Source organism: Urocitellus parryii, chromosome 9 (genome assembly GCF_045843805.1).
Source record: "Urocitellus parryii isolate mUroPar1 chromosome 9, mUroPar1.hap1, whole genome shotgun sequence".
Lineage (NCBI taxonomy): Eukaryota > Metazoa > Chordata > Mammalia > Rodentia > Sciuridae > Urocitellus > Urocitellus parryii.
In genome coordinates, this window is record NC_135539.1 from 22,899,181 (window position 1) to 22,926,411 (window position 27,231).

Here is a 27,231-nt window from a genome sequence, read left to right on the forward strand (position 1 = left end):
TGTATGACTTTTTCAAGTAGTTTTAGGAGACCTTTCTGTATTTTTTTCCTGACTGCTTGGGATTTTGTTTCCAATATGACAAAAAAAAGATGATAGGAACTTATAGTCTAGAAGTAGGATAGAGCGTGGAGAAGCAGCCAGGAGACGGGTTGGAGCCAGGCGAGGTGTTGTTGCTGGCAAGGGATCCTTTGGAAAATAAGTAGTGTCTATGAACATGCCCCTTATCCTTAGAAGTTAGGTGACAGGAGTGCCAGCCTTTTAGCAAAGGGTCTTCTTCATTGAGACTGTTTGTATCTTGAATATTCTTAGATAAGTTTTACCTTCAGTGTCCTTCTAAGCTCTCTGTCTTGGTTAGATCGCTAGTAAGAGCGTCTGTGCCTTCCTGGTTGCAACGTATACTGACGGCAGACCCACGGAGAGTGCAGAGTGGTTCTGCAAATGGTTACAAGAGGCGTCCAGTGATTTTCGATTTGGCAGAACTTACCTGAAGGGTATGAGATACGCTGTGTTTGGCCTGGGGAATTCTGCCTACGAAAGCCACTTCAACAAGGTGGGTCTGTGTTAAATTACGGGTACAAATTATTTTTTCATTTTAAACAGGGACAGCAATAACTCATACATGTGTATGTGTACATGACATAATCTATAAACTTTGGTATTTACAGTAAATTTCTTGAGTTATTCTTTGTGGTGGCGCTTGTCCCCTGACCACAGCTTGATGTGTAGAAGGCTGTCAATAAATTTTTGTTGAATACAGTGTATCTCACACCGTCTGGTGTCTGGGGTAGACTGAGGGCTGTCAAGCCGAGCTGCCGGCTCCCTGGAGGCCTTGTAGGTGAAGATCGTTGAGTCTTTAGACTTTCTCAGCAACCTGTTCTGTTGTTGAATCATGTTGGTTGCCCAAGCTAACTCTTAAAACAGGTGAACTCATTATTAACTCATTAATTTTTAAAGGAAAATAGAGAATAAACATTCACTATCTTTTTTGTAGTAAAATATTAAGTTTTTTTTTTTTTTATTTTCTTGGATCTTTTTTGAAATGAAGTTAACTTGGTTCCTTTTTGTTTGTATCCTGCTCATTGTACTTAAAGAAATCAAGCCACAGAGCCTCTGGCTTTTCATATTCTGCAGGGTCACCAGAGCTCCTGGGTGGCTGTCCCTCAGGGCCCTTGGCTGGTCTGTGGTGGGTGGAGTGTGTGGTGTTGGGCACTCAGCTTGCTTTAGTCCTGGTTTTCCTTCATCGTATCACAGTGTAGATTTTCCCTTGTATTTTCAAAGGCATTAGACTAAGAATGAGAAAGTTCATGTATGTAAGTATTCATGTAGCCTTGCCCCTTGGCAACCTAAGCTGACCCCTGTGCCTCAGCTTAACTGTTTCAGATCATAGGGAGTTTGTGAGACATGAGTCTTGCCAAATTGATTCCCTTTGTACTTTATTTCTAACTGGGCTTTGGCCCCACAGGCTTTGTTACATTTTGGGAACTCATTTGCTTTGCTAATGAGTGTTTTGTTCTGACCATGATTTAGAGCAGCAGTTTTAAATTTTTTGTTATTAACACTTTGTCCACTGACAGGGTTTGTTTGTTTCTTTGTCAAAAAAAAAAAAAGTTTCTCGCAGAGAATTAGAATATTACATAAAGTGCAGCCTGGCTGGGTTGAGAGTAGCCTTTGAGGGCTTGCAGTTCCCTGTGCCTCAGCAGCCCCTGGCGAGAGCCCCGTGCAGCCCTGGGCTCTGGAGAGCAGTCTGAGGGCCTTTAGACTCCCACATGCCGTCTGGCTCATCTCTCTGTTCTTGCAGGTTGGCAAGAATGTTGATAAGTGGCTCTGGATGCTTGGTGCTCGTCGTGTGCTGGCCCGAGGAGACGGGGACTGTGATGCAGTTAGAAGCAAACATGGCAGCATCGAGGCCGACTTCAGAGCCTGGAAAACCAGGTTCATTTCCCGGTTGCAGGCTCTTCAGAAAGGAGAGACGTCCTGTGGGGGCAACTGCAGGAGAGGCAAGTGCGAATCCAAGCAGCATGGCACAGAGGATGAGGAGCCAGAGCCTCACGCCCTGGCTGCCCAGCAGCCCAGGGACACTGAGGTATGTGGCCAGCCATCGCTCACTGCTTCCCTCCACGTCTGGAAATGCCCCCGGAACCAGTTCATGGGCTTCTGGGTGGAAGGAAGGTCTCCCACTCGTGCTGTATTTAGCCTGTAGTTCTGGATCTTTCCTGTATCTCCCCTTCCATCGCCACATTGCTTGAGATAGGTAGAGTCTTAACACATCTTGCAGGTTAGCAAACGGAGTCTCAGAGAAGTCAGATTGTCCTACCCGTCTTATTCCTCAGATCATGTTCCTTGCGACATAAATGATTCCATTGTCACCTAAGCAGAGGTTGCAAGTCCCGCTGTATTCACCTGTTTCTTCCCTCACTTTCTGAATGTTTCTGAGTGTCCCTTTGACACTCATGTCTACAGGCTGTGTCCGTGCTGTCCTCTCCACAGCTGTTTCTTTTGGCCACCTGGTCACTTGTGACATTCAGAAGCAACTCAAGACCCTGACCCCGCTTGCCTTCGCTCTTCTTGGCCAAGTTGTGGCGTGAGTGGCCCCAGCTCTCTGGCTCAGCAGTGGCAGCCTTCACACCTCCACAGCCTTGCTTTCTCCCTTCTGTAGTCAGCTCTGTAATCCAGGTTCCTGTGACCCATACTTGTGCCTCATGCCAGGGCTCCTACGTTAAAGTCTCTTGACCCCATTTGCTCTCAGCCATTTTTGTTGGAGAGTGGGGACGGCTTGCTTCTCTCTCTCTGTGGGCCTCCTTTGGACTTCATGCTCTGGTGAGCACCCTCACTTGCCTCAGTGTTGGCCCCACCGCAAGCCAGCTTGTGCCTTTCCCATGCCCTGCATATCATAGCCACAGGCTCAGCCACGCACCCACCAGGCTCCCTCCCTTCCCCTGCTAGTTCTCCTTCTCACCCTCCTAGAGGTCATTGCACAGCTCCTTTCCCCCACCCCTTCTTCCATGTCTCTTGTGGAACCACCAGAGGGGAAGGAACCCTGTGAGGTCTTCCTACCCCGTGCCACCTTTGCCCTCTTTCCTGGTTCAGAAGTCAAGTGTCTGGTCTGTGCTGTGGGGTCAGGGACTTGGTTCCTTTGTATATTGCATCTTCCTCTCTCCCTCTCTCCTAGGTTGTGCCTGTAAATAAGCAAACATACTCTGGAAGCATTAGTGTTTAAGCAACATAAAAAAGCAAAATTTCCCTCATTGCCCATCTTCAGTCACTGATCCATTTATCTGCTTTTTTTTTTAAGGGCCTTTATTGTGTTTATTTATTTACATGCGGTACTGAGAATCGAACCCAGTGCCTCTTACATGCCAGGCAAGCGCTTCCGCTGAACCTCTGCCCCACCTCCCATTTATCTGCCTTTTTTTCCAGCTAGTCTTTTTGCTTGAATTTGCTTATCCTTCCTTCAGTTCATGTTTTTTTTTTTTGGTACCAGGGATTGAACTCAGGGGTACTCGACCACTGAGCCACACTCCCAGCCCTATTTATATTTTATTTAGAGACAGGGTCTCACTGAGCTGCTTATTTTTTTATTTTAATATTTATTTAGTTAGTTTTGGGCGGAGACAACATCTTTGTATGTGGTGCTGAGGATCAAACCCGGGCCGCACGCATGCCAGGTTAGCGCGTCACTGAGCTGCTTATTAGCACCTTGCTGTTGCTGAGGCTGGCTTTGAACTCGCAATCCTCCTGCCTCAGCCTCCCCAGTTGTGGGGATTACAGGTGTGCACCATCGCAAATTCACTCTAAACCTTTTTATTGAAGTAGAATTCATGTAACGTAAAAAATAACCTTTTAAAAGTAAACAGTTGAAAAGTGTTCACAGTTGTGGATGACTGCCACTTACATCTGGTTCCAGAACTTTTTTATCATCTTAAAGAAAACCCTTGGCCCTCAGGTAGTCCCCCCTGCTTCCCCCAGTTTGCCCTGTCTGCTTTCTGTCTGTGGACCGTGCGACCTGGAGAGTCATGTAAGTGTGGTTGTGCAGTGTGGGACCTTTGTGTCTGGCTCCTCCACTTGGCTTCCCCAGGATCACCTGTGTGGACTGTCTCCGTTCCTATGGTTAGTACTTAGTGAGCGTGTGCCTGGCCTGTGCCGCGCCTCCTCGGCCTCTGTCTGCTGGCCGTGGGCCTGTTCCTGCCTTTGACTGTGGTGAACCTTGCTGCCGCCAGCCTTCGTCCACATGCCTTCAGTTTCGTTGGTGTGTCCACAGGAGGCACCCGGCTGGCAGTGCTGCCGTGTGACCTACAGAGCAGGTGCCTGTTCCTCATGTCCCCTGGCAGCATGGGAGAGTGAGTTCTCACGTCTCCTGACACTTGTTTTCCACCTTCCCACTTTTCACCTGCCCTCCAAGTTGGTGTGCAGGGACGCCTGCTGTGGTTTGGGCTTGCGTTTCCCTTGTGACTGTGGATGTTGAGCTTTCATGTGCTTTTCGTCACTTATGTGACTTCCGTGACTTCCTTTGAGAAATGTGCATTCAACTCTTTACCCACTTTTTAATTGGGTCATTTGTCTTTTTGTTGTTGAGTGTGTAAGAGTTTTGATTTTATCCTGGGAAGTCACACCTATCAGAAATGCAATTTGCAAATTCTCCATTTGATAGACTTCCTTTCTTGAGGTTCTTGCTGTTTATTTCCTTGCTGGTGCCTTACAGTCATGCTTTGCGAGGTCTGTTGTGCCGTGTTGGCACCTGCACATGACTTCTGCTCAGTCTCCTTCACCAGGCCTTCCCTTCTCTTCCCTCCTCCCTCTCCTGGTCCACTTGCTCTACTCTGCTGATCTTGCTAGGTTTTCTTTTCACTCTTCTTGGCCACACTGTATCGATGACTGAGCTGCAGTGTGATTGGAAAATGGGAACTGCTAGGCAGGCAGCATTGTTTTTGGAGGCTGTTTGGAGCTCCTTGCAATTGCATATGAATTCAGAGATCAGCTTTATCCAGTTCTGAAAAACAGGTTGTTGGGATTTTGAAAGAGATTGAGTTGAATTTGTAATTTATGTTGGGCAGGCTCATCTGAGTAATTTGTGTTTCAGTCCATGAACACAGGGTATTTTCCATTTATTTAGGGAGCCTTTAACTTCTTTCAACAGTGTTTTGAATTTTCAGTGTATAAGCCTTTCACCTCCTTGGTTAATTTTTTCCCCTAAGTATTTTATCTCTTGAAATGCCCTTGAATTCTATCTCTAGTGATCAGAGAAAATACACAGAATACTTCAGAATTCAGAATTTATCGAGACTTGTGTTTTGGTCTGATATGAGATCTGCCTGGAGAGTCCCATGTGAACTGGGAGTGTGTGGCCTGCTCTCCGTGGGTGGCAGTTCTGTGTGTGTGGTTCCCTGCCGCACAGTGCTACACAGCCTTTGCCCTTTTTCCTGTGTCACTGTCCCTGCTGGTCTGCAGTGCTGAGAAGGAAGGAACTCAGGACTGGGTGCTCTAGGGCATTGAGCGCCTCCCAGCCCTGCATCTTATTAACCTGCTGGTTCTTCTGGCTACTATTGAAAGTGTGTTGTTAACATTTCCAGCTGTGGTAAAGCTGTGTGTTTCTCTTGTCAGTTCTGCCAAGTTTTGCTTCATCTGTTTTGGGTCTTATGAGATGAAGCATCTGTGTGAATGATTGTTAGGTGTTCTTGATGGAATTAATTATCAACTCTTGTTAATATACAGTGGCCTTCATTTCTTGTATTTGACTTTGTCTGATAGTCACCTCCCATCTCTTTTGGTCAATATTTGCATAGATTGTATTTTTTCCGTTTTTCTCACTCTTAACCTTTTGTGTCTGTGGAACTGAAGCTGGTCTCTTGCACATAACAGAGTTGGTTCATGCCTTTTTTGTTTTCCTTTTTTCTCCTTCCATTCTGGGTATTTTTGCTTTTTAACTGGAGGGTTTAATTCATTTTCATTTTAAGTAATTACTTGTAAGGAAACACTTCTGTCATTTTTCACATTTTCTCTGTGTTACATATTTTTGTTTCTCATTTTCCATTATTGCCTTCTTTTGTAGTGTTTTTTTTAATTTAAAAAAATTTTTTTTTAAATATATATATATATTTTAGTTGTAAATGGACCTTTATTTTATTTATATGTGGTGCTGAGACTCGAACCCAGGGCTTCACACATGCTAGGCAAGTGCTCTACCACTGAGCCACAACCCCTTAAAAATTTTTTTGTGGTGCTGCGGATTGAACCCAGGGCCTTGTACATGCTAGGCAAGCATTCTGCCAACTCAGCTCTATCCCCAGCCCCTTCATTTGTGTTTATTTAATTTTTTGTCTGGCATGTTATTTTGATTCCTTTCTAGGCAATTGTTGAGCTTTTTGGATGTCTAGACTCCTGTCTTTTTTCAAATTTGGTAAGTTTTCAATGTTTATTTCTCTCTATATTCTTTCTCTTTCTATTCCCTTTCTTCTGGGACTCCCTGACATGTGTGTTTGTTCTCTTGATGGCACCCTACAGGTGTCTTAGGCTCTGTTTCAGCTGATCTGTCCTCACATTTGCGGATTCTTTTGTTTGTTCATATCTCTTACTGAAACATTCCAGTGAATTTTTCAGTTCAAGTTTTGTACTTTTCAGCGCAGGAATTTGTTTTCTTTGAATAGTTTCTGTGTTTGCGTTACTATTCTTTATTTGTTAAAACATTGTTCTTATGTCTTTTATCTCTTTGAGCATATTAAGACAAATCGACTTTAAGTCTTAATAAAATTCAATCTGTGCTTCCTCAGGGACAGTGTCTGTCTGTTTTTTGGTACTGTAACAGAGCACTTGAGACTGGGTAATTTATTAGAAACAGAAGTTTTCCAACAGTTCTGGAGACTGGAAGGTCCAAAATCAAGCTGGTATGTGGAGTCTAGTGAAGGCCTTCTTGCTGACCCGTAGTGGTAGAAGGTGGAAGGGGACAGAGTGAGTCCATTCTCACAATCTTTTTGTAGTGGCATTGATCTGAATACCCTAAAGGTCCCGCCTCCCAACAGGGTTGCATCTGAATCAAGTTGTCAGCACAGATGTTTTTGAGAAAACACGTTCAAACATAGCAGAGAGTTTCTGTTAATGTCTCCTGTGAAGGGGCCTTGTTTTTTTTTTTTACATTTATAATTTTTTTTGTTGTTGAAAAGTAGAACTTTTGGATATTCTGATGTATTAACTGTGGAAATCAGATTCTTTCTCTGTAAAGGATTTGTTTTCGTAATTTATTTCTAGTTGGCGTGAAGGGTTTGGCCTCTCAATTGTGGCTTTTGGCTCTGGTCTTCATTGGCCTCCCTGCAGTGAGTCCTGACTCTTCTCTGTCTGTGTCCTGAGCAGATGTCAGTGTCTCCAAAGTTCAGCCCAGTCTCAGCTCCTCCCTTACCTCCTGGGATTCCCTGTGTGGTTCATGTGTGGTATCCGGATTTCTCATATTTTTGTCAACTCAGTGGTGTGTTTGAAGTTGTGTCTAAAAAATACCATGTTATTCAGAGTGAATGTTTTCTGTGGACACTGGTTTGAGGTGTGTGATCTGCCCTGTGGCTGGCTCTCACCCATTGACGAGGCCTTCTCACCCTCTTGGTAATCATCCTTCGTCATTTTACTGGAGTCCTGCAGCATTTGGCAGAGGCACTCCTTGGAATCCCTCTCATCTCAACCTTCATTGTGTGGTCCTCAGGGTTTTCTTCCCGTTTTACTGGAGGTCGTCTTCCTCCATCCATTCTCTGAGTGTGGGAATGATCCGGGGCTGGGTGCTGGGTGTCCTCCTCGACGGTCTCTCCCAGGTGGTGTTGTGCAGTGTCAGGGCTCAGACACCGTCTGCAGACACATCTGTAGACAGTCTGTCCCAGGTGATGTCGTGCAGTGTCAGGGCTGAGACACAGTCTGTCCCAGGTGGTGTCGTGCAATCTCAGGGCTCAGACACAGTCTGTAGACACAGTCTGCAGACAGTCTCTCCCAGGTGGTGTCGTGCAGTGTCAGGGCTCAGACACAGTCTGTAGACACAGTCTGCAGACAGTCTCTCCCAGGTGGTGTCGTGCAGTGTCAGGGCTCAGACGCAGTCTGCAGACCTGTCATCCCACATCTGTGTCATCATCTCTTAGGGCTGTCCTGAATGCTGTTCTTACATGTACTGTTTATCATTAGAAGTTGTGCTCACCTATCTAAGACACTTACACTGCACAGGTCCAGCACGGAGCTTTCATTTCCATGCTTCCTGTCTGTTCCGTCCTAGTGTTTGCTCTCTCAGCAGACTAAACACTCTCTCAGTTGCTTTAAAAGGAAACCTAAGAGCCCTGCTCGACTTCTGCCTTTCCTTCATTCTGTATTTAATTTCTGAGAGAGTCGGGTTGTTCTCTGTCTAAAACAAGGGTCAGCAAACCTTTGTAGAGGACCAGCTGGTGTTCTCAGCTTAGTGTGCCATGTGGTGTGCACTGTCACTCTGCCGTTGATCAGAAAAGCAGCCGTAGATGATGTGAAAGTGATCGTGTTGAGGTTGGGCTCGGTGCTGGCTCAGTTGGCCTGTGGTCGTAGTGACTTCTGACCCACTCTTGCTCACATCCATCCATTTCCCTCCATCGCTACTGCTCACCTGCATTTCTTGACTAGACTGTCAGAGGTCTTCTCTCCTTCCTGTCTTCTTCCCATTTGTTCTTTACCAACACTTAGGGTCGTCTTAAAAGTAGAACTCAGAAGCTTTACCTGATCTCCTAGTGCTGTGTTCCTTGCCTGACCGCAGCACCTGCTCTGACTTGGGAGTTGCCTCACTCTCATCCTCCTGTTCTGTGCCTTCCTGACCAGTCCAGTCACACTGGTCTCCTTGGTGGTCTGAGTCTGTGCTGCACCCCAGGTGAGTTTGAATACCCAGTCTTCTGTTCTCCTGTTCCTCTCTGACTCAGGCCAGCATCTTCTCTTCCTAGAGTACTGCAGTGCTTTCTTCCTGGTTATTCCTGTCCACGGTCCTGTCTCCTTTAGATTATCTTCTGTGTTCCCAGACTGCAGTGCAAATCTGTTATTTCTTTGTTTAAATCATTTTAGAAGCTTCCTCTTCTTCCAGGATGTGTAAGATCCATGTGGTCTGAGCACACCTTCCTCCCTCTTTTAGTTAAGTTTTTTATTTCTATGTCCAGAAGATGTGACAAGAATAACGGAGAGGAGGAAAAGTTCATTTGGTCAGTGTCAGAGTTTCTGTCCACAGTTGGCCAGCCTTGCAGCTCTGAGCCTGAGGTGAGGCAGGACACCAGGTGGAAGGGCATGGAAGGGGGAAGAGTCAGGCTGTGGCCAAGGAAGCAGAGAGAGCTCCACTCGCCAGGGACCCAGAGGCACCCCCAGTGACCCAGCCTGCCCACAGTCACCACCCAGTTAATTCATGTCAGTGTATGTATTAATCCACTGACGAGACTAGGTTACAGCTCTCACCCCGAACATTCCTGCTTGTCTTGCACAGGAGCTTTTTGGGGACATCTCATATCTACCACAGCACTCCCCCTGTTCACCTCTAACAGCTTTTCACTTGTCTTCCCTGGCCAGGCCAGTTTATCATCCCTAACATCTGGCCCAGGCGCCATCTTGTTCAGGCCGCCGCTCATGGGTTCCGAGCCAAACTGTGTGGTTCTGTATTCCCGGGTTCTTTCCTTAAAGCTTTACCACTTCATAGTGGGTGTCCTTGTGGTGCTTTAACTGGATCAGAGCCTTTGAAGAGGAGGGGAATGTGTTATATTAGTTTTCTAGCTCTCATGCCTCACATGAACTGAGTTTACTGTTCATGGAAGAGAACTTTTAAGCTTTCCCAAGGTCGCAGAGCCAAGTTAATGGTGGGTGTGATTCAATTTTTATGTGGCAATGACCTGGGTTCCCTTGGGAGGTAGTAAATTCCTGGCCTGATAATTTCTGCCTGAAACTCTGAGGCTTTTAAGAATATATAGAGGAGTGTCTACTGCCAGAATTTTTTATTTTTATGTTTTTAAAAGCCTTGGGGAACATAGCCATGGTGATTCCTTTTTTTTTTTTTTTAATTTATTCTTAAGTTTTAGGTGGACACAATATCTTTATTTTACATTTATGTGGTGCTGAGGATGGAACCCAGTGCCCTGTGCATGCTAGGCGAGCGCTCCACCACTGAGCCACAACCCCAGCCCCACGGTGATTCCTACATTTTTGTGTAGCAGCTTTAGTGTTAAAAGAGTCGCACAGCTGCTGGCTTGGATGGAGCGTGCACATCCTGAAGTCCAGAAGTGTTTCTGTTGGACCTTTACAGAAAGTGTTCACTGACCTGTGGTTTAGGATAAGATGAGGGATGGATGAGGAGATCCCCGGTGTCTTGCTTGTGTCTAAGATTCTGAAATCCACTGGACAGGAGAGAGAGAGGAACGTGGGGTTATGGGCAGTACTGATCTTCATCACCCCAGGATAATTGCAGCGGGACAGCGTGCATGTGGGTCTGTGTGTTCCAACGGTGGCTAGGAAGCACTGGACCAGAGCTGGCAGAATGATGAGTTGTTAGCAAGTGTGTCGCAGTTGCCACTCTTGTCTGCGTTCTTGAGAGTTTGTGCATGAACTGGGAGATGAGGTGGCCTTCACCTGAAGAAGTTTTTCTGTTGAAGTTGGGGAGAGGTGAGTTGAAGATGTCTTTTCCCCCTGTGGGTGCTGGAGCTGGAACTCAGGGAGCTTAAGTTATAGGCACTGGACCACTGAACTGCTCGTGTTATAGGTGGGCACTCCACCACTGAGCTGCTTGTGTTATAGGCGGGCACTGTACCACTGAGCTGCTCAAGTTATAGGCAGGCACTGGACCACTGAGCTGCTCGGGTTATAGGCGGGCACTCCACCACTGAGCTGCTCGTGTTATAGGCGGGTACTGGACCACTGAGCTGCTCATGTTATAGGCAGGCACTAGACCACTGAGCTGCTTATGTTATAGGCGGGCACTCGACCCAGTTCCTGACCCTCCCCTCAGGTACAGCTCCTAGCCCAGTGCTGCTCTGCCAGAGCACAGGATCTGAGGAACGTGGTTCCTTGTCGTACAGGCACCATAGAACACGTAAATTAAGAAGGCTGTGACCTCAGTAAGAGTGATGATCTCCTGGGACACCATTGTGTATGGTCTGCTATTGGCTATCATTTTGTGGTGCCTGGCTGTGTTTTGTCACATGGAAGAAAGGCAAAGATGACTGCCTGTTCCTTTATTGACAACACAGAAGGCAGACCAGTGAGCCGGCCACATGCTGCTTCTGCAGTGTCAGGCTTGGTTTTAAGTGGGAGGCATTGAGGGTGCCCATGGCAGCATCACCTGGGACTGAATGCGGAGCCGCTTGGTGGAAGAGCTGTTTTGTGCCACGTGACTGTGGTGTCTCTGCTGTTGTCTGGAGCATTCTGACCAGCACACAAAGGTTGGCAGCCTAGTTTCTTCCAGCTTTAAAATGGTCCTTGAGTTATAGAGTACCTGCTGTTTACTTCATCTCCTAGCACCTGTTCATCCTGCATTCTGCCTTCACATCACCCTGGAGAAAGGGGTGAGACTGTGCCTGTGCTTGCCCCTCACCAGCCTCTTCAGCCTCCCTCTCCTCACTGGTAGGAGGCCTGAGTGGGTGTGAATTCCATGCATCTGTTCAGAGCATGTGGAGAGCACTGTGTTCTGGGCGCACAGTAGGTGCTCAGCGTGTTTCTTTTTTCTTTTTGGAGCTGCTGGGGATTCGAATCATACCAACAAAGGTTTCCTTGTAGTGGTGCCACGTTCCCTCCACTTCCTTTGGCTTGCATTGGTGGTGCCGGGGATGGAATCCGGGGCTTATGTGTTGCTGGCCAGCTCCCTAGCACCAGCCAGCCCACGTCTAGCTGCCATCTCACCCGCTGCTGCTCACCCTGGTCGTGTGGGAGGGCAGGTGGGCCATCAGTTGTTCTTGTGTGGTGTCCTTTACAGGACTCCGTCTGATGTCAAAGACAGGATTTTTAAAAAAAATAATAATTTAAAGATGGTGGTATTATCATTGGAGGGAGTGTGAGAGAAATTGCCTGTTATTTTGAACATTGTATCCCTCACCTCTTTTTTTAAAAAAATATTTACTTTTTAGTTGTAGTTGGACACATTACCTTCATTTTATTTATTTATATGTGGTGCTGAGGATCGAACCCAGGGCCTCCCATGTGCCAGGCAAGTGCTCTGCCGTTGAGCCCCAGCCCCAGCCCCCCTTACCTCTTTTTAAACAAAGTATTTCTCTCTGCCTTTCTCTTCCAGGAGGAAGAGCCTTGTGAGAGCAGCAGTGAGGAAGAGTTTGGTGCTGGCGAACATCAGGGCCCGAATTCTGTTGTTGATGTTGAGGATCTTGGAAAAGTGATGGATCTTGTGAAGAAAGAAAAGGTATTGTTCTTTTGGGAAGTGCTCACTGATCCTGCTGGCGGCTGATCTCCAGTGTTCTGTTTTTCACTGTGGTCCGTCAGAGCTCACAGTGAGAGTCTCCGTTCTCTGGTTTCTGTCTTGATACTTTGACAATTTTTTTTTTTTGCCGCATGCAGGAGTTTTGTGGAACTTGTTTCTTCCCGGCCCTGTAAAAATAGACTCCTAGGAGGATAAGCGGGGGGTGGGAGGAGGACAGAGGAGAAGGTGCACGGTGGATTGGGTGGGCCTCGCTGTCTGAGGGTTTGTGTGGACTCTGCTCAAGTCTGCTATGTTCTATACAGGCCAAGAGGTGCGGGGCTCTCGTCTGGCAGCCTGGGTTGCAGCCTTGAGATCAGCATGGGGGGCTCTAGGAAGACGGAAAGTGCTGGAATGGGCTGGGAGTGCTTAGGGGTAGGTGAGAGTATGTAACCTATTAGGGTTTATGTGGATTCTAGTCATCTGCAATTTAAATAATACATACAAACCTAAAGACTAGTGTAAGTTTTGAAAAATGAGAGTTCCGTAAACTGAAAATACATCAGATCTGTAAGCCTTGGAACAAAGAAGATGTAAAGGTTTAAAATCTGAGAAAACCAGGGAAAAACCTATACAAAATCAAGTGACAGTTCAGTAAGGCAGCAGGATGTAACGTGAAAGAGTTAATAAGCTTTGTATTTCTAGGTTATAGCCCGTGAGAACCTGTTGTGAAAGAAATGCTGCATATAAAATAGCCACATAAAAATATAATCACCTAGGACTTGATTTAGAAAGAAACACCCTAAGCCTATATTTTAAAGCTTAATATATTCATGAAAGTATCAAAGTGAACTTGATGAAGAGAAAGACATACCTTGTTTTAGGTAGGATAAAGATGTCGTTTCTTTTAAATTACACATAAATTCAGTGCACCAACAAACATGCAAGAATTGTTAGGAAAACCTTGGCAGAAGTAGTAATAGGAAGGACTGACCTTACCAGAAATGAAAAGGCAATTCTCAGAAGTTCTGCCAGCAGATTCGAAGGTAGGAAAAGATGCTCAAGTGCACCCATGGCAAGGGAAGGGCAGGTGAAAACCACACTGGCCTGTGTTTATCATCTACCAAGTAGCACAGTCCCAGAGTGGGACAGCGCCCCCACCTGTCCAGTACTTGTACCTTGCAGGCGCGAGTCCAGAATGGCTAGGGCGTTGCTTCAGAGTCACAGGGACACCAACCCAGGATCTGTTGGTTCAGGCTTGTGCTTTGCTGTGAAGACGCAGTGTCACCAGTACAGACCACATCTGACCAGGTGGTGCAGTGCAGCCTGTTGGCAAATAGCCTATCAGGCACTGTTCCAAACAAACCACTCTGCCCACCCCTGGGACACTGCTGAGCATCTCAGGAGGTAGTGGGATGGGTCCATGTGAATCAGTGTGATTTCCAGGCCATGTGGGGTTTGCAGTGGAGGCTGAGATGGACTTGGGATTTTAACAACAGCTGTTTATTGTATATCTGCAAACATGGTTTGAACGTGTTCAGGTGGGTGCATGTGTACGTGTGCATGTAAATAGTATTTTCTAGCTGTGTTCTCGGAAAAGATTTTTATGTTCACAATCAACTCTTGCAGCTCAGTTCAGCTTAGTTTGTGTAGACAAACTACCTGGGTTGATGTTACACGCCTGTGCTTAGGGCAGGGTCCTGCCTAGACTGTCCCCACTTCAGGGCGCAGTAGATGAACCCTGAAACAGCTCGTTGAACAACTAATCACCAAACACTGGTGGACACTGCCAGAGGGATATGGGAAACAACTTGAGGGTTCCCCTTAGGCCAAGTTTGCGAAATTTGAGATTCAAAAAGATCAATGAACTAAGGGTTGTGTTACATCCAGTCTAAAATATCAATCCTTGTGCGACTCACAGGAGAGGTGTGGAGGTTTCTAGATGATACAGAATGCATGATGGAGTCGAAAAATTACCTGTTTTCAGTCTCCAGTAAATAATTGATTTAAGCAAGGATTTGGGCAAAAGGTCTTTGCAGAACAGATATAAACATATATTTCTTTTTTTTTTTTAAGCAAGTTTTTTTTACACAATACCTTTGTTTGTTTATTTTTATGTGGTGTTGAGGATGGAACCCAGGGCCTCGTGCATGCTGGGCGAGTGCTCTACCGCCGAGCCACAACCCTAGACCCATAAACATATATTTCCAAATGTCATCCCAAAGAGTAATCTCCTGGAAATGATAGAAGTAACTGGATGAGTAGAATCCCTCTCAGATTATTTTCTAATTAGAAAGGGAAAGTGTACCTTATTAATGGACAGATCAGGTGATTCCCACATATATCCAGCAATCAAATTTATCCTCCTCCTTAATGGTACAGTCTGACCTATGTCCTGTTGTGGTTTAGATGTGAGCTGTCTCCCTAGGGTTCTTGCAGGACTGCCGGAGTGGCTTGCCAGACTCTAACCAGTCTGTTCATCCTACCTTGCAATGACTGGGTGGTAACTAGGCAGGTGGGGCATGGCTAGAGGAAGTGGGTCACTGGCGCTGTCCTTTACTGAGCCCAGTGAGCCCCATGGTGTTCCCCTTACTTTCCTGTGCGTCCCTGCTTTAGGGGTACTTACTTTTTCATATTTCAGGTGAGAAAGTTGACTTTCAGAGTCAACAAGCAGCTTGCCAGACTCAGGCAGAGTGTGTCAGGTGCCCTGGTGGCTTGTGTGATGGGAGCGCATATTTCTAGAGCCAGGACCTGGTGTGTGGATGCTCCTCTGACTGGATGTGGCCCCCTGGTGGCGCAGGTCCAGCCAGGCTGAGGAGGCCTTCTGCTGACTGAGCCCTCCTGGTCTGTGATGGTCTGTCCACTGCATATTGCTAAGTCTGGATTTCATTCTTTTTACTTTCAACAGAGAGAAGAGGAGCAGCAGGAAGAGAAAGGTCTGTTCGGGAGCAGAGGGAAGAAGGAAGGCGGTGAAGGGAGAGCCATGCTCACGCCTGCTCTCCGGGAGGCCCTTACCAAGCAAGGTGGAACCCTGGGGCTGTCACAGGCTATGCTCAGGCACCCAGCTTGATGCCCAGGGGAGGGGGCACAAAGCAGGGCTCACCAAGAGGGAGGACACAGCCTCCTTCTGGTCAGCTCAGCAGCTGGTCGTGAGGAGCTGCCGGGGCAGCCCTTGTTTCTAGGTCTCACTATTGTGCTGGTGGTGGGGAGTGGCACTTCTCTGGGCAGCGTTCGCGCTGTCAGTGGCTCACGTGTGCACATGGACTTCCTCACCAGCCACTGGTGTTAAGGGAGGGTCATGTGGTATGGCATTGAGCTAGTGAGAAGTGTTTTTGGTAGAAGGGTCATAGCTAGGGTTTTGCGTTCATACCTTGTTGACTTATAACCATGGTTTCTTGTAGAAGAAGAGTAATGAATTGGGAGTCTAGAGATTGACCTTCCTCCCTGTCCTTTGCACCCCTCATATCTATGAAGGGCCTTTGATGTGGCAGTTCTGGTAACGCAGAGAAACAGGAGACAGCATCTCCTTCAGGGGATCATCAGTCTGGGAGAGGGTGCAGGCCAATATTTATATGATTTAAATAATTTTATTGCACTAGACTATTTCCACTTAGGCATTTTGTGGTAGATTATGACTGCTTTCCTGTTCTTGAACTTCCTTTTTCTGTTTTCCAATTTTTTTTAGATTGTTTCCTTGTGACCTGTGTGTCTCGTGCCTGTTGGCTTCTCAGCTTTAGCACTTTGTCATTTGGTGGTTGCTCAAGGTTGGACACTACACCTCTTTATCACATTGGTGTGTCCTTGACGGTAAAGGTTGAGCACCATAATCTGAAAGTTTGAAATGCAAAGTCTGAAACTTTTTTTTTTAATAATTTCTTTTTTAAGAGAGAGAGAGAGAGAGAGAGAGAGAGAGAGAGAGAGAGAGAGAGAGAGAATTTTTTAATATTTATTTTTTAGTTATCAGCGGATACAACATCTTTGTTTGTATGTGGTGCTGAGGATCGAACCTGGGCCGCACGCATGCCAGGCGAGCACGCTACCACTTGAGCCACATCCCCAGCCCAAGTCTGAAACTTTTTGAGCCACCTGTGTGGTGCCACAAATAGGAAACCACACCTGATCAGTGATGGGTCTCCATCCAAAGGCAGGGGCACTTACAGTGCTGTGTAGATTACCCTCAGGCTGTGTGTGCAAGGTGTTTACTAAACATGCACGAGTTTCATTGTTACACTTGGATCTCATCCCTGATGTATCAATGTACATGAAGATATTCCAAAATCTAAAAAAATATGAAATCCAGAACATTTCTGGTCCACGTATTGTGGTTAAAGACTATTTCGCTGTGTCACCCATTTGGTGTGGGGGGTGCCCTTACCACAGTGAGCTCTGTCTCCCTTCCGGACCTCTGTGCAGTGGTCATTGTGCTCTCCATTTCACACGACATCGTATTGGTTTAAGGGGTTGCTTATCTATTAAGGATTTACATAATTTGAAAGGCTCTTGAGTTGGGAGTGTGGCTCAGTGGCAGAGCATTTGCTCATTGCGTGTGAGGCCTTGGGCTTGATCCCCAGTATCACCCATCAAGAAAAATAAAGAGAGGCTGGGGTGTGGCTCAGGATTAGAGTGCTTGCGTAGCATGTGTGAGGCACTGGGTTCGATTCTCAGCACTACATATAAATAAATAAAGGTCCACTAACACCTAACAGTATTTGAAAAAGAAAAAAGAGAGAAAAAAAGACTGAATTAAATATTCTGAAAAAAGAATTTTTAAATTTTACTCATATAGATACCATACTCTTTAGGTCTGTGATCTGTCTGACATCTTTTCCATTCTTCCTGAAGAAATTCTTTTCTTTTTTAATGATGGAGGATCACTCCCGGGCTTCATGCATGCTAAGTGTGTGCTCTGTCCCGGGCTGCACCCCAACCCAGAGAGAGGGTATCTTAAATCTGCTGCCTGTTTTCTTGATTTCCTTCTTTTCCGTTAGTGCTGGGGATTGTACCCGCCTCACTCAGGCTGGCTCCTGAGAGCAACCGTGCTTGTCTCTGGAGTCACTGACTTTTGTTGCCTAATGTTTCATATCCTAAAAACTGTGGTTCTCATATTTTGCCCACTTTTTGGTGTTTCCAGTGGAATAGTAAATCCTCTGTTGTTCTGTCCTGGCTGGGACCAGAATTCTGTACTTTTGAGTTTTAGCATCTATGTACAGTTGGCTCATCTTGGCATTGTGGTTTATGAGATTTCTTTGTCCTGTAATTTGCACATTTTTAAACCTAAAAGTAGAATTGTATAGAATATTGTGTATCTCGGGAATGAGAGAGTTAAATAACTAATAAATTAGAGCATGATTTTTATGCTAGTAGCATTAACAACATAGTGTAGGAATTGAAGAATAGACCTAAAGTTTTCCTTGGTAGTCTTTTAAATGCTAATTCTGCACCAGAGATTACTTATTCGGTTGGACTTAGTTCCAGTCCTCAAGTCAACAGCAGTGCTTGGCTTATGTGCAAGATTTATGATCAAGCCCTGTGAACATGGCCCCTAGAGACTGTGGGTGCCACGAGTAACCAGCCCTGATGGCTTCTGCTTCACCCAGACACTCTCCCTCCATTGGCCTTATTTGTCTGCAAGTCTCTCTGTGCCAGAGATTCAGGGTGACTGTGGCTTGCTCTCAAAGCGTCTGAGAAACTGCTGAATGAATTCTGAAATCAGAGGGTTCTGCTGTTAGCCCTTCTAGCTGTTTAAAAAGGAAAGACATCCATGCTTTCCATGTCTTATGTGGCTCAGCAGTTCTATACCTTTTTTGGGGGGGAGCTGGGGATTGAACCCAGGGGTGCTCTAACACTGAGCCATATCCTCAGCCCTATTTTTTTGTAACTGCTTTTATTTTTTAAATACATGACAGTGGAATGCATCACAATTCTTATTACACATATAGAATACAGTTTTTCATATCTCTGTTTGTGTATAAAGTATGTTCACACCAATTCATGTCTTCATATATGTACTTTACATAACAAAGTCTATCACATTCCTCCATCATTGCTACCCCCCTGCTCCCTCCCTTCCCCTCCCACCCCTCTGCCCTATCTAGAATTTGCCAATTCCTCCCGTGCTCCCGCTCCCTACCCCACTATGGGTCAGTCACCTTATATTGGAGAAAACATTTGCCATTTGTTTCTGTGGGATTGGCTAACTTCACTTAGCATTTCTTCTCCAACACCATCCATTTACCTGCAGATGTCATGATTTTGTTCTCTTTTATTGCTGAGTAATATTTCATTGTATATGTATGCCACGTTTTTAATCTATTCATCTACTGAAGGCCCAGTCCTATTTTGCATTTTATTTAGAGACAGGGTCTCACTGAGTTGCTTAGGGCGTTGCTAAGTTGCTGAGGCTGGCTTTGAACTCGGTATCCTCCTGCCTCAGCCTCTCAAGCTGCTGTTATTACAGGCGTGCACTGCTGCGCCTGGCTGGCTCAGCAGTTTTAAATGTAAGTTTTCGGAGGTACTGAGAATGCACACTTGGTTGCAGTTCCTAGAATTTGGGGCAGTGTTTCTTTGTTTCAATCTCCATTGACAATCTGGTTCTTCATTTTTTCCTCAGATTGCAGATGATCGCCTCCTGGGTCATTCATGGGAAGCATACTTCTTTTGGCTTTAGGCCCTGGTGGGTGGTCCTTTCCACCTTGCTCCCTGGGTCCTCAGGGAGTCTCTGCTTCCCAGGTCCTCAGGGAGTGTGTTCTGTAGTTGTTGGGAGTAGTCTCCGTGTGTGTTGTGGGTCAAGTTTGTTTCTTGTGTGGTCAGAGACTTTAGAGCTGTACTGAGTTTGGCCTGTGAGATCTGTTAGGTACTGAGAGTTTAAAACCTTTGTGAATTTGGATTAATTTGTTGTTTCTTTGAGTGTGTCATTAAATGCATGTACATTTAAAATTATTTATTTGTCTTCTCAATTTGGCAAATTAAACCTTTAATATTTTCTGTTTGCTAAATTTGAATATCACCTTTTGCTGTAAGACTTTGGATGAGCTCAATCTGTGTTTCTTGCTTTTCCATTCAGGTTATCAGTTGATTGGGAGCCATTCCGGGGTGAAACTTTGCAGGTGGACAAAGGTATTGTATTTGTTTTAGTTCAAATATTATTTCTATCATATGCAGCTTTTATATGGATGTTATATGCAATGAGTGTACTATTTATAAGTATAGTTTATAGTTAATAAGACGAACAGACTTTTGGATGAAAGTTTTAAAATAAATTTTGCAAATGTTGGTAGACGTAGGACCCATGCCCACCATCCCAGTGAAGATAGAAGTTATTCTGCTCACTCCAGTGTGGATTTCTTTGTGCCCGTTTCATCACCGGGGGCTGTGCTTTAGCTGCTGTTATGTTTGCCTTGCTCACATTCCTGTGGCTGTGGCACCAGGTCCTGTGTTGTCTCCCATGAGTGGCTTTAAGGCCACTGGCAGTTCCCAAGGGGCATCTATAGTATAGAACCCCTGGTACACTCACTTCTGCTGCTTGGTCGTAGCGACTGTATTTTATCTATTGACAGATATTTGGTCTCTTTCCACAGTTTTTTATCTATTGACAGATATTTGGTCTCTTTCCGGTTTTTGGTATCACAAATAAAATGGTTGTGAACATCCCTTGTTCTTTTGAAACCTTGGTGAAAAGCATGATTTGTTAGGAAAATAATACTACTATGGAGAGGCCGGGTAGAGGGTTGCTTGAGCCTATGAGTTCAGGGCCAGCTGGACAATGCAGTGGGACCCATGTCAAGAAACAGAAGATGTGGTCCTGCCGTTCTGGCTGGGCACTGCCTCTACCTTTCTTCTCTGTGCCTGCGGGTCAAGGTCCCCGGCTCCCTGGCAGTGTTTTGGTGGCCCTCTTGTGCCTAACAGGAGACCCCCTTGTCTTCTTCTCCTCTTGCCTGTCTCCTGGTTGCCCCAGGCTGCAGCTGAGCTTTGCTGGAACCCAAAACCTTTTTTTTTTTTTTTTTTTTAAAGAGAGAGTGAGAGAGGAGAGAGAGGGGGGAGAGAGAGAGAGAGAGAGAGAGAATTTTTTTAATATTTATTTTTTAGTTCTCGGCGGACACAACATCTTTGTTGGTATGTGGTGCAGAGGATCGAACCCGGGCCGCACGCATGCCAGGCGAGCGCGCTACTGCTTGAGCCACATCCCCAGCCCGGAACCCAAAACCTTTATGCTCCTCTAACAGAGCACCTTCCTTGGTCCCTGTCATTTCCAGGGCGTCGCATGTCGTCCATGTGCTCTCTTGCGTCCTTTGGGTGCTCTCTGCTCCATAGGCTGTTGCTGTGACTCGTGGACGTCCAAGAAACTCTTCCCATTGTGTTTTTTTTTTTTTTTTTTAACTTTCTAATCCTCTACCTTTATCCTAAGGTACACGAATGTTCCAGCAGATGACACCTCTGTCACCTTCTGTTATCCCTTCCACTTTTGTGACAGTATACTAAACCTTGTTAATTAATTACATACTTCTCATATCCCAAATTCGTTTTCTGCATTCCAATGATTTTTAGTAATATCAGATTCAAATGCTCTCTGTTCATAGCCAGTATTTTGTAACATTCTTTTTACTACTGCTAGTTCAAGTTTACAGGTAATACAATATCACATACATAACTTAAAAAAATGGAGTTTTGCTCAAGATAAATGTAGAGGAGGAGGCCATCTTCTGCTTAGTGCCTGGGGCCTCTTGCAGAACATGTGTGTACCACTACACCAGGGGCTCAGTGGAACACCAGCTGCTTGCCTGGGCTCCTAACAGAGAAGTCTGGCCTCGGGAGGTGTGAGGAGACAGGTGCCGTTTTACATGAGAGGGAGAAGGACAGCAGCTTGTGGGTGTGTGTGGGGAGAAGCAGGGACGACCCCAGCCAAGGCACAAGGGTAAGCTGACAGAGCGTATCACAAGAAAATGGGAATGGGTTGTCCTGGCAGACAAGCCAGGTCTCACTTTAAACTGGAACAGACATTTTTCCCGCAGTGCCACTGGGGGGTAGTGATGGGATGTCACAGAAAAGAGGTCTGTCTCCAAACCCCACGTCCTGTTGAGACCTGCATTCAGCCTCAGTTCCTAGCAAGGCTTGGAGATCCCATCCTTCAAGTAGCAAATGGGAAAAAGGGAGTGGTCAAGAGAAATTCTGTGGCCAACCTCTGGTGACAGTCTGTCTCCCTGTAAAATCTTAAAAATGACAGGCAGCTCTAAGACAGCTTGAACACATAGCCATCACAAGGTAGGCTTTTCATCCTTGGGCTGTAAAGTCCTTTACAGTCTACACAGTGGCAGTGACTATCCTTGGAACAGGTTCATCAGGGAGAACCATGTGCCCACGTGTTCAGCGCAGAATGTCTAGGCCAATCTTCTCGGAGGCCTGCGGTGGCTCCCACCCCTCCTGCTCAGCACCTGGGATCTGTAGGGCTCCTCGCTGTCCGCACTCCACCCTTGGTCTTCGCTCGGTAGTTAGCAGTGTTGCTCGGCAAAACCTTGCTTTTTTCTCATCTCCCCGTCTGTTCCATGAGCAGGTATCTCCTCCCACACACAGAGTCTGACTGCTTTTCTCCACTGATGCTGCTGCACCTTGGTTTGGATCACCTGCATACATCCCCACACCACCTCGCTCTACTCAGTCTCTCTGCTCTACTCCTAGGCTCCTGCGCAGTCTGACTGCTGCACAGCAGCCAGATGGAGGCCATGTCGCGTGATCACTCATTGCCGTAGGGTTCTTGCCAGGCCCTGTGTGCTGTGGTCTCCCCTTGCTCCTGGAGCGTACCAGGGGTGACCCCATCAGAGAGCCCTGCCCTGGCCTCGGCCAGGCAGCAGCCTCCCCACCCACCAGGAGCCACCCCTTTGTCCTTGGTCCCAGCACTTGGCCTTTAGACCTTGCAGCACTTAGAGCTGCTCTCCTCCTCGTTCATTGCCTGTCTCCATCTCGCTCACTTCCTCTTCCCAGCGTAAGGGTTTTGTTTTATGTCGCACACTCAGAGTCCTGGCATGTAACAGTTGCCCAGTGAAGTTCCTTGGGGGACAAATGATAGAAGGAAGCCCTGAACCCAAGGAATGTCCTGTTTATTATGGTTCTATGCACTTTTGAGGTCTTTTCCCTGCTCTTACATCCACACCTCATGTGCTGTAGCTTTTCTTGGGGGGGTTCTTTCTGCTGCTCATGCTGGCCCATTCCTTCATCTTAATTTTCTCCTCCCCATTCCAGTCTCTACCCGACCAAATCCTCATCTGTATCAGTGAGGAAAACAGAAACTCCCTGGGTGTATTTTAGTAAGAACAATGAGGTGAATTAAGTAAATGCTTGCAAAACGCCTGACAGGCCGGGAGGAGTGGAGGTCAGGGCGAACTGCTTCTGACTCCAGGATGCTGCTTCGAGGGATCCAAGCTGTGCCCATCAGCTGCCTGGTGTCTGCCTTGGGGAGTCCTCCAGCCTCTGCCCGAGGGCAAGCATCTGCCGTAGGTGCCCCTTGTTTATTGGTAGAGTCTAAATGAGCAGGCTTTGGGCGATGGAGTCTGCAAGGGTTTGGGGCTTCCCATTCCTGCCTGAGGGAGGTAGAGGCTGGGTTTCAGCAGACAGTAGCCAGTATAGTCTGCTCTGGACCTCAGTACCCATGCCTGCCCTTCAGCCTCACCTGTACAGTAGTCTAGACAGTATGTGGGCCTCTGCCATCTCTGGTGCAGGTGTCCTTGTAAGGGAGAAGGTGTTCAGGCTCCTCTTTGAAGTGTCTTGATAGCCTGTGCTTTAGCTGACTGCCATGGACCCACCTGAAATAAGGCAGGGCAGAGAGGAGGGAGCACTGAGGGCTGGGGAAGGCCTGCCAGGGTGCCACTGTCATCCCCTCATGCCACGCCGTCGCTTGGTCATTACTGGCCCTTGTGGTATCCTTCACTGCTGGTCAGGCGGTGCTCTGTCTGCCAGGGGAGGTGAGCTGCCAGGGGCCCCTGCTCCCATCCCTCTCCATGATGGCTCCTGTTCTGGGAGTACTGAGGTGTTGCAGTGGCTTTGTTTTCTGTTGACTTTGTTTTCCCAGGATCCCTGCAGCCGGCACACCAGCTCTTTGGACTCTTGGTCTGTGGCATTTGGTACTGCACAGAGCCAGGCAATGGTGCTTCTGTCTGGAGAGTCCATGATTTTCCTCACTTGAGAGCTGAGGAGCCGCCTGGCAGAGGACACAGGACCCAGGTCAGAGAGCCCGGCAGGCAGCCAGGCAGCGTCCTCATGCTGCCTCCTCTGGAGGTGACGTGGGCAGTGCTGGGTGCACAGCAGGTGCATGTGGCAGCTGAGGAGCCCCAAGTTGGCCAATAGTGCCAGGGCCCTGGATGGGCTGCCAAGAGATCTGAGGCTGAACCATGCTCCTGGGGCTGCCCCAGGGAGACCTCCGCTTCTCATGGTGCTCATCACCAGCAGTGCGCCTCTGTCTCTCAGGACTCTGCTCAGCAGCTGCTGGCTGGACATGCATTGTCCTCTCTGGAGGGCCCGCCCCATGCCTGTCGCTACAGGAAGAGAATTTGTGGTTAGATTTTAGAAGTGGCAACATTGTTAGCGTAGCTTCTTTGTCCTGTTGTATGACCAGCATCCCAAGGAACCTGGCTTCCTGCCCTTGTACCCAGCAAATGAGAGAGCCGGCGTCCCTTCAGAAAGTTATTATCTGGACATCCGCCTGGGCTCTCTCTTGTTGTTTCCTTAACCTGGCTGGGTTCTTGGGGACTGAGAGGGATGTTTCAAAGACATAGTGCTTTTTGTCAGTCCGCCTTTTCTGCAAGGATGGCACATTGGGCAACCCCCAGTCTTGTAGAAGGGCTGCTTGCAAACCTGCTAGCCTCTGCCTGGAAGGTCCACTTTTCTTTTTTTTTTTTTAAATATTTATTTATTTATTAGTTCTCGGTGGACACAACATCTTTGTTGGTATGTGGTGCTGAGGATCGAACCCGGGTCGCAGGCATGCCAGGCGAGCGCGCTACAGCTTGAGCCACATCCCCAGCCCAAGGTCCACTTTTCTAATCAGGAAATGAGTCTGCCTTCTATGTGGAGGAAGGCATCTCTTCCTTCAAAGGTGTCTGGAAGTAAAGCTGGTGGACTGAGAAGATCTGTCCACATGCCTTGCCCTGGAGTCCAGGGAAGCGCTCTTCTCCTGAGAACCTGTGTAAACCAGAGTCAGCTCCTGAGGCTGGGAGGTGGCAGTGCAGTGGTGATGTGTTACTGGGCTCAGGGAGGATGCCCCACGCCTGTCTCCAGCTCTGTCCAGTAGGATTACTGCCCTGCAGGGGTGGTCAGTACTGTCCTCCACACAGCATGCTCACCATGTGCTCTCTGCCTGACCTGAACTAGCCCTGAGTGATGCAGCCAGTAATGAGGTGCTGCTGTTAGACACTGGAATGTGGCTGCCGTGAGTGAGGAATGGACCTGTTCAGCCAGGAAAGTGTGGCTCCAGGGGTCCTGGTGGAGGAGGATTTAATTTGATGAAACCACGATTTCATTTGATAGTCTCTCCTTATCCTTGCAGCACCCTAGCCTGTGGATGGGACATGCAGTGTGTATCATTGTGCTATTGTGATACGAGAAGAAACACATCCTTGATCTTTGTTTTGTGTTCCTGACACAAGAGCTTCCAGAGTCCTTTGTGCTTCCTGAGTGACGGAGGCGGGAAGGACTCTTTTGTAACGAGTAATGTATATGTGACAGCTTGTGTCAGTGCTCTGGATGCCAGCTGAGTGTCTAGTGATCCAGCTAGATGGCACCTCTGTCTAGAGTTAGCAGTTGGCCCCATGAGTTGAAGGCTTAGCCCTGCAGAACTGCCCACTTCAGATACCCCACCAAGAGGCTCCTCGTACTGGACACCATGGTTGGCTGAAAGGGGTCCTCAGCAGTTTGCTTATGATATGTTTGGATATGGTTTGCATTTGGTTTATCTTATTTGTTTCCCTGAGTTTAATCTTCAAATTTAGGACTCTCACAAAATTTGAGAATTGACTGATCATTGTTTCTTTTGATGATTTTGCTGCATTCCTCTTCCTACTGAGCTCCAGGAACACAGGCAGTAGCTGTTTTGACATTCTTCACATGTCCTAGAGGTGCTGGCCATGCTTATCCAGACCTCTTCTGGTCTTCAGAAGGGCACTGCCTTTCTTCTTATCTTCCTTCTCCTCTAGTAATAGCTGCTTTGAATTTTTGTCTGGTTCTTTCAACGTTTGGGTCATTTCAGGTATGCAGACATTTATGGCTTTCTCCTCGAGTCTCAGTTCCATTGTTCCAATCCTTGTATGTCCAGGACTTCAGTGAGGTTTCAGTGGAAATGTGTAGTAAAACCAAAGAAGATTGCTAAGCTTTTTTGAACTCTTGAAAATACGCGCTTTATTCATTTGTTTTGGAAGAGGTTCTTCCCAGATAACGTATAGGTTGGGGCTGGTGGTCTCCAGCTTCTGTGGAAGTGCCAGGCCAGAGGAGAGGGTATCAGTCCGCCGTCAGATGACAGTGTGAAGGGCTGGTGCGTGGTGCCGGCAGCTGGAAACAGTTGCCTTCTGGGAAGCAGCCCAGCAGTGCCAGAGCGTGCCTGGTGCCTGGTGAAGAGGCCACGGCAGGCTTACGGTTCAGATCCCTCGTCCTCAGAACTTCATTTACCTTTGTTTGTCATTAGAACAACATATTCTTATATAAGAAAAAAATATATAACAATTAATATATAAACAATGTAATAATTATTTTTATAACATAGAAATTTGGGTATATATTTTTGATTTTTTAGTACATTGCAATCAAGCTGTATATGCAATTTTGTATCAGTTGTTTTCATCCAAGATAAGCATTTTCCTATTTGTGTAATTCTTAATGACTATAATTTTTGATGACTGTGCCGTAGTTTAATTCATTAGTCACCTGATGCTGATGACATTTCCAGTTTTCCCTACTATAGATTAACTGTGGAAAATGAGTTTTTGTCACTATATGAAGAATGAAGTTTTATTTGCATTTAGATAATTTCTTTAGAAAGAAGTCCTAGAAATGATATTAACCAATTCAAAGTGTTTATTTGGCCATTTATTATAACTTTCTGTGAACTGTTTCTTTAAACTTTCGTGAAGTCTAGATCTCTCATTAATTTAACGTATTTTTTCTACTTTGGAAACTGCCCTTTGTTATTTATTTTTTCTGTTGCTGGGAATCTGCCCCAAGGCTTTGTACATGCTAGGTAAGGGCTCTACTGCTGAGCTATACCCTTCCAGGCCTGTTTGATATTTTCTTTTCTTTTTTTTTTTTTGGTACCAGGGATTGAATCCAAGAACATTTAACACTGAGTCACATCCCTAACCCTTTTTGTTTTTTATTTTGAGGTCTCAATAGGTTGCTCACAGCCTTGCTAAATTGCTTAGCCTGACTTCAAACCTGCAATCCTCTTGTCCTGAGCCACTGGGATAACAAGGACCATCATATCCAGCCCCTGTTTGATTTTTGGTATACTTAATTTTTAAAAAAAATTTAATTTGTTCACCTTTGTGATTTTTGCCTTTTTTTTTTTAAAACCCATGGATTTGGAAAGCAGTAATTTTTGTCTTCATTTAGATTTTTAAAATGGGTTCTTTAGTCAGTTTGCAATTTATTTTGCTCTGGAGCATAAAATAAATATCTAAATCAGCAGTCCTGAGGTGTTCTTGAAGAGTCGGACATGATTGTTCTGAAGCACTCCCTGGTCTCTTGTGGGTCATGTGATCTCTGTCACCTCTGCCATTGTAGCACAGACCCAGAGCAGCCCCCAGAGCAGGTGAGCAGATGGGGCCTGCTCCAACTCTGCTTCACTTACCCCCGGACGGTCGGCTAGGTGTGGTCTGTGGGCAGTAGTTCATTAGTCTCTGAAC

At 46.5% G+C, this 27,231-nt stretch overlaps 1 protein-coding gene across 3 annotated transcripts in view; it reads left to right on the plus strand.

The window, feature by feature from the left end:
• LOC113190847 (S-adenosyl-L-methionine-dependent tRNA 4-demethylwyosine synthase TYW1-like) overlaps positions 1 to 27,231 on the plus strand; it is a 107,877-nt gene that overhangs the window by 6,698 nt on the left and 73,948 nt on the right. For all 3 annotated transcript variants that reach the window (XM_077802343.1, XM_077802342.1, XM_077802344.1), the window contains exons 5-9: positions 356 to 550; positions 1,799 to 2,083; positions 12,236 to 12,358; positions 15,261 to 15,375; positions 19,416 to 19,468. In XM_077802343.1, the coding sequence (XP_077658469.1) occupies positions 356 to 550; positions 1,799 to 2,083; positions 12,236 to 12,358; positions 15,261 to 15,375; positions 19,416 to 19,468 (771 nt within the window). The remainder of the gene's footprint in view (positions 1 to 355; positions 551 to 1,798; positions 2,084 to 12,235; positions 12,359 to 15,260; positions 15,376 to 19,415; positions 19,469 to 27,231) is intronic.